The following is an 18,264-nucleotide window of genomic DNA, read 5'->3' as shown; positions in this document are numbered from 1 at the left end:
AGAGGGCATCAGATCCCATGACAGTTGGTTATGAGCAACCCTGTGGTTACTGGGAATTAAACTCAGGACCTCTGGGAGAGCAGTCAGTGCTCTTAACCACTGAGCCATCTCTCCAGCCCCACATGTGGTTTTTGTTTGTTTGTTTGTTTGTTTGTTTGTTTGTTTTTCGAGACAGGGTTTCTCTGTGTAGTCTTGGCTGTCCTGGAACTCACTCAGTAGACCAGGCTGGCCTCGAACTCAGAAATCCGCCTGCCTCTGCCTCCCAAGTGCTGGGATTAAAGGTGTGCGCCACCACTGCCTGCCCACATGTGATTTTTACCATGAGACAAAACCCCAAAAGGTGGAAGAAGAAACTAGGAAGTGAGAAGGAGGTGGAAGGTGTGGGGGAAGACAGAGCCCGTCCCCAGGACGTACCCGTAATCCACAGACTGGGAAAACCAGCCGAGCACAGGGTGCCAGTGGGTCAGGTTGGACTTCTTCTGGGACACGTACTTCTGACAGTAGCACAGCATCTGGGTGAGCAAGCTCACAAAGCCATCTGTCTCTTCCTCTAACATCTTGAGGTTGAGGGAGCCCAAGTGCAGGAGATTGCCTGCAAACAGAGAGGGCTGAGCGTGAGGGCCAGACAGGTGTGCTGCAGGGTCTCCCAGCCCTCCTCTGCTCCGGGCTCAGGTGAAGAAGAGAAGCATCTTCATGGGGGAGGGGAGGAGAGGGGAGAGAGGGGTTCTGTCAGTGCCAGGGGCGGCGTGGCAAGAACAAAGCTGACCTGACTTTGAGTCACGTGGCCACAGATGAGCTCCAGAGCTCTCGAACCTGAAGTGGGCTCCTTAGCGCTAAGCCAGGAGTAATGATGCCCACCACTCTTATGGCGCCATAGGAAGACACTGGACTGCCAGGCACCAGAGTGACATGATACTTAGCATCACATGTTAGTAACACTTAGAACCCAGGAGCAACACAGACGCGGCATTAGCTGAAGGAGGTGGCTGTGGTCAGTATCCACCAAAGTCCTCCCCTGGAATCCAGCCCAAGAAACACAGGTGCTAGAACGGAGGGGAGCCTGTTGGTCTGAGGGGTGCCAACCGAAGACCAGCTTTGTCTAAACTCCATTCCTCACACACAGACAAAGAGCTGTGTGCTCTGCGTTCAAATGCTTCAGTCCGACAGAAACACAGCGAGGCTCTGATGTGAGCCACGGGCCCTCCCTTCTAGGGAAGGACTCGCAGTCAGCAGGACACAGGCACATTCTACCCATGGTTCTAACTGTTCTTCTATCTGCACTGTGGAGAGAATCTGTTTTTATATTAACTCCTGCTAAAAACCGTAACAAAACATGTAGGCCTCCCCCACGGCCACAACCAACTCAAGCCCAGCCTCCTAGACTCACCCATGAGACACAGGGTATGGCAGCCTTCTAAACTTTCACAAACGTCACGGCATCGGTCTCTGTCTCTCAGAAAGACGATGAATTTACGAAGCATGTCATGGGACTCTAAAACACCGAGACGCTGCAGGCAATGGTACACAGTTAGCATGGAGCTGGGAGGGCTCTCCTGTGAGAGAACCTGACCAGCGCTCGCTGCCCATCTGAAGCAACACTGCGTTCAAGCAGCACGGAAAGAGGGGATGACGTCAGGAACCTGGTGTTTTGCCTGCTTACAGGAACCTGTCCTCACCAGCTACTGGGAAAACTGGGAAGGAGTGGAAACCAGCAGAGGTGCTGCTTTGCTTCGGGAATCTGCCACACAAAACCAGAATGGCACGCTCACCTCAGGGGCCACGGTGCTGAGATGAGCCACGAGAGCAGGCACCGACATGACGTGGATGATGAAGGGTCGCATCAGACTGTCTGAGAACTGGGCAGCAACTACAGGGCTAGACAGAGAAGGGGCAGGGCTGAGACACAGGGCGAGCATACAAGCATTGCTTCCACAGTGAGGGAAGGTCAGTTCTGAAGCTACTGACCTGAGGAAATGTTTGTTCTATAAGAGATATGGAAGAAAGCGAGATAAAAACCTCCATGGATGGGAGGGGCTTCTGACGAGGACTGAGAGAGCTTCTGGTACAGTCCTCACCTGAGCAGAGCCACCCAAGTGCACTCCCAGGGTGATGACACACCAGTACCTCATACTTTAAGCACATGGCTTACTTTAGAATCTACAGTCCGTATGAACATTGAAAACACACACATCAGCACACAAAATCGAAAAGTCGAGAAAAGCCCGGAAGAACAGAGGAAAAGTCAGCCGAGGGACTTGTGGGTGACAGGGGCAGCAGTCTATTCCCTGAGTTATTTGAGTTTTTTTTTTTACAATAAGCATGCATTGTTTCCACTAGAAATAGATATTAAAGACAGTGACTGTTCGCATCCTGTCTAAACCCCACCTCCACAGTTACCTGGCAACAGCCAGGTAGGCCTGGTCCACTATAAAAGGGGCTGCTCGCCCCTCCTCTCTCTCTTAATCTCTTACTCTTACCCTCTTACTCTCTTGTCTCTCTGTCCCCTCCCCATCTTCTCTTCCTCTCTCTCCACGTGGTCATGGCCAGCCTCTACTTCTCTTCTTCCCTCTTCTTCCCCCACCTTTGCCCCATCTCCTGATAGGAACCGTGTGGTCTGGAGTGGTCTGTTTGCTGCGGTCGGACGTCTAGTAACAAGTAACACTGACCCAGGCTAGGCATGGCACTGCATACACATAATCCCAGCACATGGAGACTAAGGCAGAAGAATCACATTCAAAGCTAGCCGGGGCTGTATGAGACCTGATCTAAAAAACCCAAGGGCTTGGCTTGTGGCTCAGCGGTAGAGGGTTTGTCTAGCATACCGAGGCTGCAGCACAGAAAACCAAACCAAACCACTGAAAAGGTAGTCACCCTATATCTCACACCATACACAAAATTAACTTTTAATTTTATACTAAAATCATTAAATGCATAGAAAAAACCCCAACATTGTTGGGACCTGGGTTATATAGTGACTCTTAGCTATGACACTCAGAGCGTAGGTACAAAGGAAACATGATTACGTGCACACCACCAGAGCCACAACAGCTTATGGTCACACGCTCCACCCAAGAAGCAGAAAGGAGCGCCAGGTGGAAGTGCCTGCAGACCACGCCACCCGCCCGCAGGCTTGCATCTGGAACCAGAAAGAACCCCCTAACTCAGTAGTAAGACACATCCCAACCTAAAGATGGCTGGACAAGCTGCAGGGGTGCTACCTGGAGACCTGCTTTGTCAAGTAAGGAGAGGAGGAGCAAGGGCTTGAGGTTAGCCCTGGCTACATAGCTTAGTGCTATGTTCAAACTGAAAAACCAAACCAAGGCAGGGAGATGACCAAAAGAACTTAACACACATTTCTCAAAGAAGATGCCCAGATGTTAACAAACACTTGGGAATGCAGCGACCTCGGCAATCAGGTCCTACTAACACCAGGGACCGTGCGCATACCTCACACTGACTAGGCAGTTCATGAGGCTGAGGAGAAACTGGAGGCCGCACCGGCTGCTGGTGGGAATGAATGCTCTGGAAAACTGACAGTTCTTCACCAGCCTAAGTATCCATGACCATGCTATCTCACTCTAGAAACAACTAAGAGGGGCTGCAGGCACATGCCTCACACACAGAGAAAAATGACTGCAGTGGCAAAAAACCACAGAACATCCAAAGGAGCTGCTCACACAGGGGTGTGCGCTCACACAGGGGTGTCTGCTCACACAGGGGTGTGTGCTCACACAGGGATGTCTGCTCACACAGGGGTGTGTGCTCACACAGGGTTGTGTGCTCACAGTGGTGTGTGTTCACACAGGGGTGTCTGCTCACTCAGGGGTGTGCGTTCACACGGGTGTCTGCTCACACAGGGGTGTTCGTTCACACGGGTGTCTGCTCACACAGGGGTGTGCGCTCACACAGGGGTGTGCACTCACACAGGGGTGTCTGCTCACACAGGGCTGTGCGCTCACACAGGGGTGTCTGCTCACACAGGGCTGTGTGCTCACACAGGGGTGTCTGCTCACACAGGGCTATGTGCTCACACAGGGGTGTCTGCTCACTTAGGGGTGTGTGCTCACACAGGGGTGTCTGCTCACACAGGGGTGTGTATTCACACAGTGATATGTGTTCACACAGTGGTGTGTGCTCACATAGGGGTGTGTGTTCACATAGTGGTGTGTGCTCACACAGGGGTGTCTGCTCGCTTAGGGGTGTCTGCTCACACAGGCTGTCTGTTCATACAGTGGTGTGTGGTCACACAGAAGGAGGAGGTATGGGGGGCTGGAGAGATGGCTCAGCGGTTAAGAGCACCGACTGCTTTTCCAGAGGTCCTGAGTTCAATTCCCAGCAACTACATGGTGGCTCACAACCATCTGTAATAGAATCTGATGCCCTCTTCTGGTGTGTCTGAAGATAGCGACAGTGCACTCATACACATAAAATAAATAAATAATTCTTTAAAAAAATAAAAGGAGGAGCTGGCAACAGTCTGGGACTGTCTCTATCAGTTACCAGTAACACAACCCCCGACAGATATGCCTGTGCCTAATGTGACCTAGAGAATTCCTTGTGGTGGTATTCCCCACAGTCTTAGACATTTGAATATTGGTCCCCAATATTGGTGGCACTGTTTGGGTAGACACACACATTTGTGGTTTAAGCTGTGTGTTCCCAGCTCACTGCTCCAGCCACCCTGCCGAGATGGTGATGGACTCTTGCCTATCTGGAGGTAAGATCACTGTGTCACAGCAACTGAGAACTCGTGTATCTCAGAGACTCCCACCCGTGACTCTGTGTTACTGGCTTCATGCGAGCCGCCTCTGCACTCTTTACTCTGAAGAGGACCACTTTGGGGAAGAGAACATTTAAGGCTGAAACACTACCCTAATCGTTTAGCACTCAAGCTGGTCTCACTGGTTCCAGTTGGGCAAAACAAAAGAAACTCCAGTTGTACACTTTAGAAAGAGGCTCACAGCAGGACGGCACAGGCCCCTCAGCAGAGCACGGGAGCGGCAGTGAGGCTGTGTCTCGTCTCTTCACAGGCTTCTGGAGAGTCCAGCCTGGCCCAGGTCAGTCCAGTCAGGGAAAAGAGGTACCGGGGGCGCCACACGGCTCACAAGCACGTGTGCCTCCGTCTGCCCACAAGGGTCAGCAGAACCTTTCTCTGGCTTTCTCGCTCTGCAGGCGTCTCAGGTGATGAGTCAGGTGCCCCACATGGCTGCTATGCTTCTGTGTGGTTAGCAAGGCTAGACATGGCAGAGAGCTCACAATACAGCTGGCTGGGGTGGGCCGGACAAGACCAGAAAGCACATAGCAACACAGCTGGACCGGAGGGACTCAGGGAACAGATGCCCCGCTGGTCTGAGAAATAACATGCATGTGGGAACGGCCCAATGTGCCATTTACTCAAGCCACACACACACTGATCTAGGATACAAGTGTCTCCACTGGGCAAGGCAAACCTGAGTAAGGAGCCTTGTGGGCTCTCAGACAAGATTTCATTCCTAGCCTGACCTCTCCCTGCTGTGTGGCGGAGGGTGATTAGGACCTCTCTGAGCTCCGGCTTCCGTATCTGTGAAGTGAAGAGAATGTGGTAGGGAATCAGCCACTGACTCTACAAAGCCCAGGAGAATGTGAGGTGGTGGTCTCCAGCTACGCACCCCTGAGGGCCGAGTACTGGAGGATGTAGAACAGGAAGGCTTAGTACTTGAGGGATCAGCACTGGAGGGTTAGTGCTGGAGGGTTTAGTCTGTCACAGCTTCCAGGATTTTCACTCCTGACAAGGGCAAAGCTGCAAGTCTTCAATTTTATTTACTATTTATTATAGTGCATGCAAGCGTGTGTGTGTGTGTGTGTGTGTGTGTGTGTGTGTGTGTGTGTGTGCCAGCTGAGGCCTGAGGTCAGGGGACAACTTTGTGACGTCCTCTGCACCTTTATGAGAACTGTTAGGCCCACTTGAGTGCCTGTCCCACGAAGCCGTCTCAGCACGCTGCATCCTATTTTACAGGTTTCTGATGGTGTTCAGTGAGCTGCAGACGTGAAGGGGGCAGAGCGCTCTGGAGCAGCCTGGCCTGAACGAGGTCATGGATTGCTCTACCAGAGAAATTATGGACCCTGAGTTTTCCTGATTCGTGTTCCCTGCAGCGGGGTTTAGTGTATCTGGGGCTGGTCTCCTTCACACCGTCCAGCCATAGATGACTGAACTTCTGACCGTTCACCTCTACCTCTGATAGGCAAGCACCGCTATCCCCAGTGTCTATGGTCCTTGGGGTCAAATCCAGAATCTTTCCAGCCCAGCCAACTGGTGATTAAACAAGGCCGTGGTGGTGAATGATGGAGAACTGTCCGTCTTCACTGCACTTCCACTGCCTGGCAGGCCGAGGGGCCACGGAGCTAAGACTTTCCAGCCCTTTACAGGAGATTGCCAACACAGGCTTGACACAGGCTTGGCAGTGTCCCCATGCAAAGGGGCTCCACAGAACACAGCGCCTGGGATGAAAGCTGACATGCCAACAAGGTAAGGGACTCCACGCTTAGACATCCTGAGCTGGCTTGACCACAGCACCCTTTCTCCCAGGACCCAAGCCGTCTCCAACTCTGATCCTCAACAGACCACAAACACTCTAGAGCGGTTAGGAGTGTGGCTTTCCCCTTTGGTTCTCAGAGCTGTAGGTCTGACTTCTCGAAAGAAGCCTTTCGTATCTACACACGTACACACTTTGTTGATACACACAACCTCAAACGCTCTCAGTGGCTTCAGATGCCAGCATCTCCTACCTGAGTCCCTAGCCCCATCCTCTGAACCCTCCCCTGCCCTGGGCTAGCCCTCCTTCTTTTACTCTTAGATACTCAAAGGAGAAATCACTTCACACAGCTACTGGCAGAATGAACATAATTCACTGAGTCACCTTCTTCAGATCACATGCCAACAACACTCTCACACACTGAAGGCTGAAGGAAAGTGTGAATGTCACAAAATGTCACCTTCACTAAGATGAACACCTTCTGCAGAGTCTGACAAGGTGGGCAGAAAGAGAGCCAAGAGGGGAGAGGGAGGTGCCGGGGTAGCCAGACTTGCAGCTGGCTCTTACCGCAAGGCCAGAGAGAAGGCTGCCGTTAGCGTGCCTTTTGACAGACAGGGCCGGGGCCTGGCGAGGCCTCGGGTCAGCAGTACCTGAAAAGAACAGTCAAGCCATCAGCCTATGCATTAAGATTCCGTAGCTGTCTGTCCATTTGGAGAAGGCCTGGGGTGTAGTAGTGCTTTAATCCCAGCACTCTGGAGGCAGAGGCAGGAGAATCTCTGAGATCCAGGCCAGCCAGGGCTACACAGTGAGTCCCAGGCCAGCTTGGTTACACAGCAGACCCCTTCTCAAACAGAACAACCAAAAGGCAAGAGGATTCCTTCCAGTAAGCTGCATCTGAATGGAGCTCCGGAAGGGGGAGCTGCTAGGGTGGAGGCAAGAAAAAGAGTGTCTGTGAGGTGGGTGCTGTGCGCCCCTGCAGGCAGTCCTGGCTTCCCAGAAGCATCAAGCCTGGGGCTTTGAGGTTGGCCTGGGCGGCACAGCAATCCCCCAAAACACTGAGTGGGAATCCATGTGACGTGTGACCCAAGCCTACTGCTCAGCAGCCCAGCCCACGGCCAGCTGACACTCACTTCTGGCCGACACACTGCCATGCTGTGGAGATGTGAAACTGAACTGGGAGCTGGCCCATCCTAGCGCGGGGCAGAACAGAGTCAGATCAGCGTCCCTTCTAAGCCCGAAAAGCCCAGGGCGCGCCTCAAGAACCACCAATTTCTGTCCGGTCTCTAGCCCGAGAACTGGCATTATGGAGAGGACAGAGGAACACCTGAGGTAGCTGAGGTAGAAACACACCGTCCCCTTCCACCAGGGAGTGGAACAGCCCTGGGCCTCCTTCTGCGACCTCAATGTCAGCCAAGACTCTAGCTTGCTCTTGTAGCTATTTGGTAAAACTTCCTAGGAGCTGAATGCCAGTCCTCCTCCCAAGACCACAGTGACTGAAGTGAAAACCATTCTATGAGGAGCATGCAAGGCATGTGTCCACCCACGGGAAACCCATGCAGGCACCGCAGGGACATTAGGGATGGGGCCACAGACCTGCAACACAGAGTAGAATCCTCGCTGGTTGAGATGACCCATTATATTTGCGCAAATGTGGTTCAGGGCTGGCCGGAGGCTCTCACCTAAGTGAAGAAAACAGCCTGAGAAGACAATCTCTTGTCACGATGAGACCAGTGGGACAGAGGTGGGACAAGGCCTTGGTGACATGGGGTTCAGTGAGAAATGTCCCCCACAGGCTCACATGACTGAGAAGGAATGGACCCTAACCTTAAGGAAGTGGGGCTTTGCTGAAGGAAGTGAGTCACAGGGTGTGGGGTAGGTTCTGACTGTCCCACCTTCCATCCCCTCTGGTTCCTGTGTACAGATGGAATGTGCCTACCCTGGTGCCCAACTGCCAGGCCAGCTTCTAGCTCCTCCTGCAAGCTTTCCCTGCCGTGGTGGACTGTACCCCAGCCCAACTGTTAGCCAAAAGGGAACCCTTCCCTTTTCCAGCTGCTTTTGTTGGGGTGCTCCAGCACAGCAACAAGCACCTGCACAGCACCCCAGGCCACAATCCCTGTGGAGGGGACGGTCCCTGGTTCCTTGCCAAGGTTCCTAATCCCTTACAGCAAACCAGAGCTCCAGAAGGCAGATTCCCACAGGAGGTCAAGTGTTACCTCTCCACTTTGACCCCTAGCCAGAAGAAACCCAGTTGGCACTTCCTTCTAGGGCGAGGCTATGCCTCCTCTCCCAACCAAGACAAGCTCACCCAGCAGGGCTCAGATCTCAATAGCTTTAAGACCCTTCCAAGTCCAGAAAATACATAAAACAAATCCTTCCTGCTCCCTCAAGGCACAGGGTTGGCACAGAGCATCTTCACATATGTTAGATTACCCTTGACAATTTATAGCACCAGTACGACAAAACACGCTCTGGAGGTAACAACCGTGACACACCAAGAAGCAAAGCAGAAGAGGACGGATGTGTTCACTACAGTGTGATTATTTTTCAAGTGTTCCCAATCTGTAGCCGGTTGACCCCATGGCTGTGAGACCTGCTTCTGATTGGTGGCTTTTGCTCACCAGACTCCAGCTCTGTGGCACCACCTCATCCCAGCCAGTGTCTGGCAGTGTCTGGCACGAACACGGCTGTTTGTTAAGTGTATGTGTCAAACACTGTGGACAAGCTCAGGAAAGAAGGCAACTTCACAGTAAACATTATGGGCAAAGTGGGATTATTATTAAAAACATTCAGATTTATTTTTATGCGTAGAACGTTCTGCCTGAGGATATGGATAACTCGTGAGCCTGGTGGCCCTAGAGGTCAACAGGAGACACCGGGTCCCCTGGAAAGCCGTCACTGCTCCTAACCACTGGGTCACCCCTCCAGACCCTTACTATTTCTTTCTTTAATTTTTTTTGTTTGTTTTTTGTTTTTCGAGACAGGGTTTCTCTGGGTAGCCCTGGCTGTCCTGGAACTCACTCTGTAGACCAGGCTGGCCTTGAGCTCAGAGATCCTCCTACCTCTGCCTCCTGAAAACTGGCACTAAAGGCTTTTTTATAAAAACAACAACAACAACAACAAATACTACAAGAAGTATTTGTATTCAGTGGCTTCGGCACAGGCAGGGTGCTGGGAGAGTCTGAAAGAACAGAGAGCAAAGTGTTCACACAAACATTCAAAGTCAGGAGGGTCTCCACACACACACCACACATACACCGTAACACACACCAAGTACATGGACTCAGGTGCCAGCTCAGGGCCTCCCGAGCTTGCGTGGAGAAGTGTTTCTCATGCAGTGGAGGTGTCCCCCATTTGTGGAAATGCTGGCTGGGAAAGATTTTTGAATTGGGTCCCACACACCTTTTCCCCGGAGGATCTTCCACGTGGAAGTGTCCGTGAAGGTCACAAGCATGGTGAGGTACAGTGTGATGAGCCGGGAGTCTTGTAAGATTTCTGGCTGCAAACGGTGGAGGAAGATTAACACTCACACCCAAGATCCCACGCCATGGCACACGTACGTGTCCTACTGCATGGCCAGTGCACACTCGAGCCCACACAGGACTGCTCATGGCAGGCCCAAAGGTGCTTGTTGGAGATTCAAATTCAGGTCCTCTTACTTGCACTACAGACACCCTTACCCACTCAGTCACCTCCCTGTCCCTGAAGGCTCCTTGGTGAGGAGACTGCGGCAAACATAGCTAATGTTAAATGTGTGTTCCCGAGACAAGCCACAGTAACTGCAGCATCTACCCTGCTCTCCCAGACAGTGGCTCATCAGTTCTCTCCAAAGGCACAAACAAAGAAGGAGGACGACAGGTAGCGGGTGAGGACAGGCTGGCTGGGCTGGCTGGGGGTTGGTTTACCTTGAGCTGCCCGAGGAGCTCACAGCAGAGCCACAGGATGCCCTTGATCTGCTTAATCCACAGCAGGGTGAGGTCCTTGGAAAGAGCCAGGGACACGTACCATACCTGCAGGCAGCGAGAGGCACAGCAGTGTGGGCAGCCTGGCCGCATCCCAGATGTCCTGCTGAAGCGGTGGGACTGCACGGATGAGGGGAAGCAGCAGGGACCATAACACTAAACCCAGAGCTCACAGGCCTCGAAGGGCAGCACTTGACTCAGAGGCGAGAGCAGAGCACCGCTCTGTGGATGAGCACAGCTGCACATCTGTATGATCCACCGAGAGGACCTCTCAGAGCACAGATGCTTGTTCTGCGGAGCTCGCAGGGGGCTCTCCCACTCCCACGCACGCACGCACCTTGGGCTCACTCTCGGCATCCATGCTGCTCAGGATGCTGCGACACAACTTCTCCAGTCTCTGTGGGGGCAGAAAAGCCACTGTCAGTTCTCCAAACATGAGGAAGGAAGACGAAGACGCTTGGTGGGCACACGCATGAGGCACTCGGGGACCGTGTCAGGTGATCAGGACCGTACAGCTGTGGTCATGTTTCATTCCTGCTTAGAGACATGGACACAGCGGAGTACAAGGCTACCGACAGGCTTCACAGCGGAGGCTTACAGAATCCCTGGGCCCACGGCTGCGCTTAACGCAGTGCACTTCACATAGAAACCCAGAACGGGGCTTCTCTCGGCCCCACTCTGTGGCTTAGGCTGGCCTCTAACCAGCAGCAATCCCAGCCGCCTGGCCCTCCCGACTCCCACGTGCCCTACACCTCGCAGGCAGGCCGTTCCTTGAGCACAAGCACAAGCACAAGCATCGCAGCCACCGGCCAAAGCTCTTCATTTTAACCCTGATAGGCAAATCAAGAAGTAGAAACCGGAAGAGCTGCTTACTAGGCTGTCCTAGCCCTGCACCTGCCCCTGAAAAGGGCATGGCACCTCAGTGTCCTCCCTGTAATGGGGTCAACTCCTGGAGCATGAAGGTCCTCATCTTTGTGACCATCTGCCCTCCTCAGCCGGGCTAGGAGACCTTGATGGTCTGGTTTCCCTCCGGGCTCCCCGGTGGCATCCTCCCTCATTCAAGTGCCACAGTGGCAAAGTGTCTGTCCATAGTATAAGTAATGAACACAAACAAGAGGGCAGCACTTCATCCTAATCAGAGCCCGAGTGCAGCTCAAACCTCCAGCAGGTGTCTGGAAAACTGGAGCCCGGGACGCACCGGCCCCTCTGGCAGGGGCAGGGAGCAGACCCCACTGCAGGGCCTCACCCCTACAGCCCACCACTTGCAAACCGTTAACTCCTGTTTCCTACTGTGCTGTCTCTGGCGTCTTTTACCATGTCCTTCAGTTGTGTGCTTCTCACACACATCTGAGGAGAATTCCTGTCTGTAACAGTTAATGTGCAGAGACCTCCAGAAGCAGGGCTCAATCTCTCCAAAGACGCAGGCAGATGTGAACTCTGCCTCATGCGGGTGACTTAACCAAAAGGGTCCAAGTCGGCCCTGGCACAGGGAGAGCAGCCTGCCCGCCGCTGTCAGGGCTCACCTCGTGGTCCTCGGTAGTTTTGCATATGAACAGTAGTTTCCTGGCAATCTTAAAAATACAAAGTGCACTTCTTTTACTGGACCCAGACTCGTCAGCATTAAAGAACTCATCAATCTCTCTCCTAGATAGAGAAGGGAGGGGGAAAGACATTCTCAATGAGAGGTCAGCGCTAAGCATCTGGAAGGCTTCTCCAGCGTGGCAGAAGGGGCTGCTCTCACCTGATGTCTCTGTGCAGTCGCCTCCGGGAGAGGAAACTGCGGACAAGGGCCTGGATCGTCACCGCTGAGCGTTCCCGCTCCTTCTGGACCAGCCTCTCTTCGCGCGCCTGCCGGGCTCTGTCGATGAACCATGCTCTGGAGGTCTGAGATACAGTGAACATGTTTGCAAGCTGACACAAAGCCTGTGAGGGCAAGAGAGGAGCTGGTGTCAGTCACAGTGTGGAACACACACAGTAGGGGCTGGTATGGGTCACAGTGTGGAACACACACACAGTAGGGGCTGGTATGGGTCACAGTGTGGAACACACACAGTAGGGGCTGGTGTGGGTCACAGTGTGGAACACACACAGTAGGGGCTGGTGTGGGTCACAGTGTGGAACACACACAGTAGGGGCTGGTATGGGTCACAGTGTGGAACACACACACAGTAGGGGCTGGTGTGGGTCACAGTGTGGAACACATACACAGTAGGGGCTGGTGTGGGTCACAGTGTGGAACACACACACAGTAGGGGCTGGTGTGGGTCGCAGTGTGGAACACATACACAGTAGGGGCTGGTGTGGGTCACAGTGTGGAACACACACACAGTAGGGGCTGGTGTGGGTCGCAGTGTGGAACACATACACAGTAGGGGCTGGTATGGGTCACAGTGTGGAACACACACACAGTAGGGGCTGGTGTGGGTCACAGTGTGGAACACATACACAGTAGGGGCTGGTATGGGTCACAGTGTGGAACACATACACAGTAGGGGCTGGTGTGGGTCACAGTGTGGAACGCACACACAGTAGGGCTGGGGTGTAGCAGGCAGCAGCAGAGGTACTCAGCAGCCTCCATTCTCCCACAGAGCTCAAAGCTCTCCTGACTCTCTCAACTTCCTACCAGCTCCTTCCACACCACCCATGGAGACCAGGGACAGAGGCTGTTCGAAATAATCACACTTTCTTAAGGATAAGATTGGTACTGGGAGTAGAGCCGAGGTGGGCTCCCTGCAAGTTTTAGGGGAGCCCAAAGCAGGCGCCATCCTGTCCAGAGAGTGCCTCTCCTGCCTCACCGCTATGTTCTCCATACTTAGCCAGCAGTGAAACAGACAGCTTCCATCACGGCAGGTAAAAACGTAAGGAAGAGGCAGACATTATAATGTTAACACTACTTGGCTCACCCGCTCACAAGTGTTTACTGTTGCCTGTGCTGTGTCTAGTCACACATGAAAAAAAAAAGGCCTTTTGCTTTTTAAAATTATTTTAAAATATTTAATTGCACTTTATTTGGTATGAATGAGCGAGTGTGCTTGTGTGTGCACACACACCAGGGCCACAGTGGTGCCTGTCACCTGAGGCCTGGGATGAAACTCAGATTGTCGGGCTGGGCAGCAGCCTTTGCATCCACTAAGCCGTCTTGCTGGCCCCAAAGTGTTTCTGCTTTGTTTTTAAAAGAAGCTATGGGTTTTAATTTTTTTTGCTGTGTGTGTGTGTGTGTGTGCGCGCTCACACACATGCACATGGAGGAACTGAGGGTGATGCTGTTTCCTCCACTGCCCTGCATTGGACTTATGAAAGTAAGGTGTCTCACTTGCCCCCAGTGCTCACGAGTCATCTGGTCTACCTGTGTTGAAATGGCCTCAGGGACCCTGTTTCTGCCTCCAAAGTGCTGAGATTACAGATGGTACCACACCTGCTCAGCACAGGTGGATTCTGGGGATCTGAACTCTGGGCCTCCAGCGTTCATGGCAAGGGCTTTCCCACCAACTGTGTTCCAGCAGCCATGGCAGCCTGATTAATCTTGGCAGGGGACACTGCACACAATTGTTCCTCTGGTAGGCCGAGCAGGAGAGCTGCACCTCCTCACTGACAGGTGCTATGGGGGTCAGAGGTGAACACTGAACAGTATAGAATCACAAACTGCTCATGCCCAATCGGGTGGCTCTGACAGCCAGGTGTACACAGTGCTGATCCACTGAGCTCCTAAGTGGTGACTTCTTTAGTTACCCCAAAACACACACACCACCATCAGCCCAGCTGACTGAATCATTAACACCAACCATGCAAAAATCCAGAGTGTGGAAGCATTTTTCACCAGGTTAGGTCACTTGAAGCTGCAGGCACTTTGAAACACACTCAGACTAACAGGCGGACCTAGATTTCTGTCATGAGCACACCCAGGGACGTTTTTAGCCCCCCAACACCACCTGTCAAATGACACCAGGGGTTTGCTGCTGACCTACTGCTCCAGCCTCAGCAACCCTTGAGAAAATGGTTGTTGTGTGCGTGCTGGTCAACACGCTACCGCTAAGCTCCTCCATACCAGCCAGTCCCATCAGCAACTCCTGAACTACATCATCGAAGGCTGCTGACCACCGGGAGAGGAAGGAAGCTGGAACGGGAGGGGCAGCCGTGCTCCTAACTGTTCCCCCTTTGAGCTATGTTCCCCCTGGTGAGCTCACCTGAGAACCTGCCTGTGCAGTGGAGATGCTAGGTGACCATCAGTGACCTCCTGCAGCCTCTGGCTTCAGAGGAGTTGGTTTTTCTGGCCTAAGAAAGATTCAGAATTAGTACTTTTCTGTAGGCATGGTGTTGCAATGTTGCTGGATGTAAGTAATACACTGTGGTGGTTTTAAAAAATCCACCTAGGGGCTGGAGACATGATTCAGCAGATAAGAGCACTGGCTACTCTTCCAGAGGACCTGGGTTCAATTCCCAGCATCCACTTGAACTCCAGAGAATCCAACGCCCTCACACAGACATGCATGCAGGCAAAACACCAATTCACATAGAATAAAAATAAATTATTAGAAAAAACACAAACAAACCTGTCTAAGTCTCCTCTAAGTACCTCTAACCTCAAAGTAACTCCAGAGTCGATACAATGTAAAAGATAATTACCCTTCACATTGTTTTAACACCCTGCAAAGGGTTCACGCCTTAGAAGTGGGAAAAACAATGGCTGCCCAGAGACAACCTTGGTGACAAGGCAAAGTGAGTGTACACACGTGGCAACCGTACTGCGGTGAACCAAGACAGGCCTGGTCAAGGCTGAGATCCCAGGCAAAAGGAAAGGGTGAAGAGCAAATCAAAGTGGCCATGTTGAGGAGTAGGATTGTGGGTAGGGGAGCGCCCCTCCCTCCCCCCACTTCACAGAAAGCACAAGGTGTGGTGGCACAGAAAGAGCTGGCACCAGCCCCTGGCTCTGTCAACTCTGCTGGGAGGCAGGCTCAGTCTTCCATCTTTGACAACCAGCCTTGCTGCATGTCATGAGAACAGACACCTGTGCACCGTGGTTCTACAGAGCTGCTGACACAACAGTGCCAAAGCCTAGGGGACGTGTTACCTTGATGGACACAAAAAGGTTTTCTTTTTCTTTTTCAAGTTATTTCTATTGTGTGTTTGTCAGTCTGAGAGCAGTGCCTGGGAGGACCGGAAGAGGGCGTCAGATGCCCCTGGAGCTGGAGTTACAGGTTGTCATGTGCTATGCTGCTGGGAATGGAACCCGGGTTCTCTCAAGAGCAGCAAGTGCTCTTAACCACTGAGCTCTCTTCCAGACCATTTAAAAAAATCTTCCCACCTGCACAGTCCCAATAAGCCATTTCCCTATCTTCCAATGAACTAGGATGTGCCAGGCCCAGCACTTGGGCCATGAAGTCCTGGTCCTGTTTAAACTGTGAACAGCCAAGCTCCCAAGATGTGCAAGCAGGGCTCAGGACACGACTTCGACCTTAAGTCCCCTCCTCAGGATATCCCTACTAGCGGCGTGAGAGATGGCTCATGGCTGTGAGCGGTGGTTCTGCTTGCAGAGAATCAGGGTTCAGCTTCTAGCACCCATAAATCTAGAAGATCCAATACCCTCTCCTGGTCGTGGGTATCAGGCATGGAATGCACATACATACATACATACATACATACATGAAAACCACTCATATACCTAAAATTAAAAAATAAATCTTAAAAAAAAATAAAGTGATATCCTCCATGGTAGGCAGGACCCAGGAGAAGAAGGCCCCTCCTCTCAGTGGAAACACAAATGTCTACATACAGACTGTACCCCAGCATTTGTGACTACCTCAGAGTTCTCTCCCCAGGGCTTCTCAGGATTTGATCCCTTTCTTGGAATTATTCCCATCCAAAATCTTACACACTGGCTTCTGCTTGCACTGCTTGCACTGCACACTAGCTAAGCTTTGTGGGTTTCTTCATTCTCTCCTGTCCCCTTTCCACTTGCATAGCTCATGAGTCAAATAGGATACACAAATGGGCATTAAGTTCTCATTCCCCTGAGAGCCACAGAGAAACTCTGCAAAGACTGTAACAAGAGAGGCCTTCAGGTCAGAGAAGGAGCCTCGGACCTTGTTAGTCCCGACTCTACCTCACAGCACTGTCACGTGAGCACTCTGGGTCCCAGGTTCCTGGGATAATAACAATATTCTATTGAGATTAGAAATAAATGGGAAAATGTTGATAACTGGCACTTGGAAGTTCAGCACATCCAAGGAAGACTTACTGCGCTGTCCTTACAGAGCTGAGACTCTGGCTTACGGAAATAAGAGTGATGTTGGTAGAGAAATCAGAAAACAGGAGGTTGGTAAGAACCCAGAGCTTTGGGAAGGGAAGCTAAACCACATGTCTTCTAAATGTCTTATCTCATAAGGGCAGCAACATGATGAGAAGATCAAATCTTGCCTCCCCCAGTCAGGGTCAGACACTTAGTAGGTAGCGGAGCCAAGCTTTCAACGCTGACAGACAAGATTCAGACTTTTATGTTCCCAGACAAGTTGCTGAAAACCAACCTATTTGGTTGAGACTAACTTCAAAGTGCCACAAGAAGACGCCCACGAGTCCAGACTGTGAAGTAAAATAAACACAGGCTGCTGATCGACTTTCCTTTATGGTAGAAGTAACTAGGTTTTGAGGCTTAATGGCCACCATCTAAAAAGAGACCACACAACAGACATTGTAGATATATTTAACTTGGCCTTTGTATCAGCTCTATTCCATTACGCTACAACAACCCTATTTTAAAAGCCCAATAGGCAATAGGTCTTAAAGAAACCATGAATAAGCCAAGCTATCTTAGAAAGTTACAGCCTATCTAGATGGGGAAACAATGTAGAGGACACATAACTTGTCACTGTCCTCCGGGTTCCTGACTTTGAATCCCAAAGGAATTACTTATTGGCAAGTCAAAAAGACAAGGTTCAGGATTCACAGACACACAGACACACAGACACACAGACACACACACACACACACACCACAGAAAGGCACAACAAAGAGAAGTTGAAAATGCCAGGCAACCTTGTGGCTAGGCTGAAGTCAAATACGATCAAGTTATTCCGTACTCAGAGCCGCCAGGAACCACACTAAAACGTATTATAAAATAATCTCCGTAAAGCAATCTAATGACTCCATTTACAGAGGAAAAAACTGAGGGTCAGGGATGTGGCTGGATTCACCCAAGGTCACACAGAGAGTGCACAGGGCTCGAATTCCACTTGGGGTGATCCAGAGGCCCGACGCCTTTCACTGGCACCAACATCAACAACCACAATAACAAGTCCGTCTCGCCCAGATTCAGTTGGCCAGTCGCCTTAACGCGAAAATCAATGGGAGGAGGCCACGGAGATCCCTGAAGCCGGAAAGTCAGTCCCTCCTTCTCAGAATACACTAAGCCAAGACTCGATCCCCAGACAACCTCCCTCAGCCCCTGGCCCCGCCACCCAGAGAATCGACCATCTTATTCCCACTCGCTACCCGCAGTCCGGAGGTCTTTATCCGTTCGAGGCCCCCGCACTCGGGGTCCGGGCCACAGCTACCGCCGCTTCAGCCCGATACCCCCGAGTTCCGCCAGACCCGGGGCAGCGGCCGAAGCCCGGCCGCCATCTTGCCCCGGGTGTTGTGTTCCGAACACCGCCTGGAAGCAATTATTCAGTTCCGGGAAACAACAGTTCCGCACAGCTTCTTTGCCCATGGAGGGTTTGGAAAATCTTTTCATCCTGTCGCCTTCTTTAGCAGCCGAAAAGGAGAAACAAACATCCAGAAGTGGGATAAAAGCCTGACTC

At 52.0% G+C, this 18,264-nt stretch overlaps 1 protein-coding gene across 4 annotated transcripts in view; it reads right to left on the bottom strand.

Moving 5' to 3' along the window:
• Ube3b (ubiquitin protein ligase E3B) overlaps positions 1-18,194 on the bottom strand; it is a 44,316-nt gene extending 26,122 nt beyond the window's left edge. The window contains exons 1-13 of one of the 4 annotated variants that reach the window (XM_076922468.1): positions 17,957-18,186; positions 16,993-17,131; positions 14,656-14,743; positions 12,213-12,394; positions 11,995-12,115; positions 10,809-10,868; positions 10,415-10,519; positions 9,912-10,008; positions 8,106-8,191; positions 7,080-7,162; positions 1,770-1,875; positions 1,388-1,508; positions 415-592 (exon numbers count right to left, since the gene is read on the bottom strand). In XM_076922468.1, the coding sequence (XP_076778583.1) occupies positions 415-592; positions 1,388-1,508; positions 1,770-1,875; positions 7,080-7,162; positions 8,106-8,191; positions 9,912-10,008; positions 10,415-10,519; positions 10,809-10,868; positions 11,995-12,115; positions 12,213-12,373 (1,118 nt within the window). In that variant the 5' untranslated portion in view covers positions 12,374-12,394; positions 14,656-14,743; positions 16,993-17,131; positions 17,957-18,186. Of the gene's footprint in view, positions 1-414; positions 593-1,387; positions 1,509-1,769; positions 1,876-7,079; positions 7,163-8,105; positions 8,192-9,911; positions 10,009-10,414; positions 10,520-10,808; positions 11,006-11,994; positions 12,116-12,212; positions 12,395-14,655; positions 14,744-16,992; positions 17,132-17,956 lie in introns of all 4 variants that reach the window. The other 3 variants (XM_076922469.1, XM_076922467.1, XM_076922470.1) reach the window with 3 other exon arrangements.
• Between the last annotated feature and the right edge of the window lie 70 nt (positions 18,195-18,264).

Source organism: Arvicanthis niloticus, chromosome 24 (assembly GCF_011762505.2).
Source record: "Arvicanthis niloticus isolate mArvNil1 chromosome 24, mArvNil1.pat.X, whole genome shotgun sequence".
Taxonomy (NCBI): Eukaryota; Metazoa; Chordata; class Mammalia; order Rodentia; family Muridae; genus Arvicanthis; species Arvicanthis niloticus.
The sequence above is the reverse complement of the archived record's forward strand: the minus strand, read 5'-3'. Positions and strand labels throughout refer to the sequence as shown.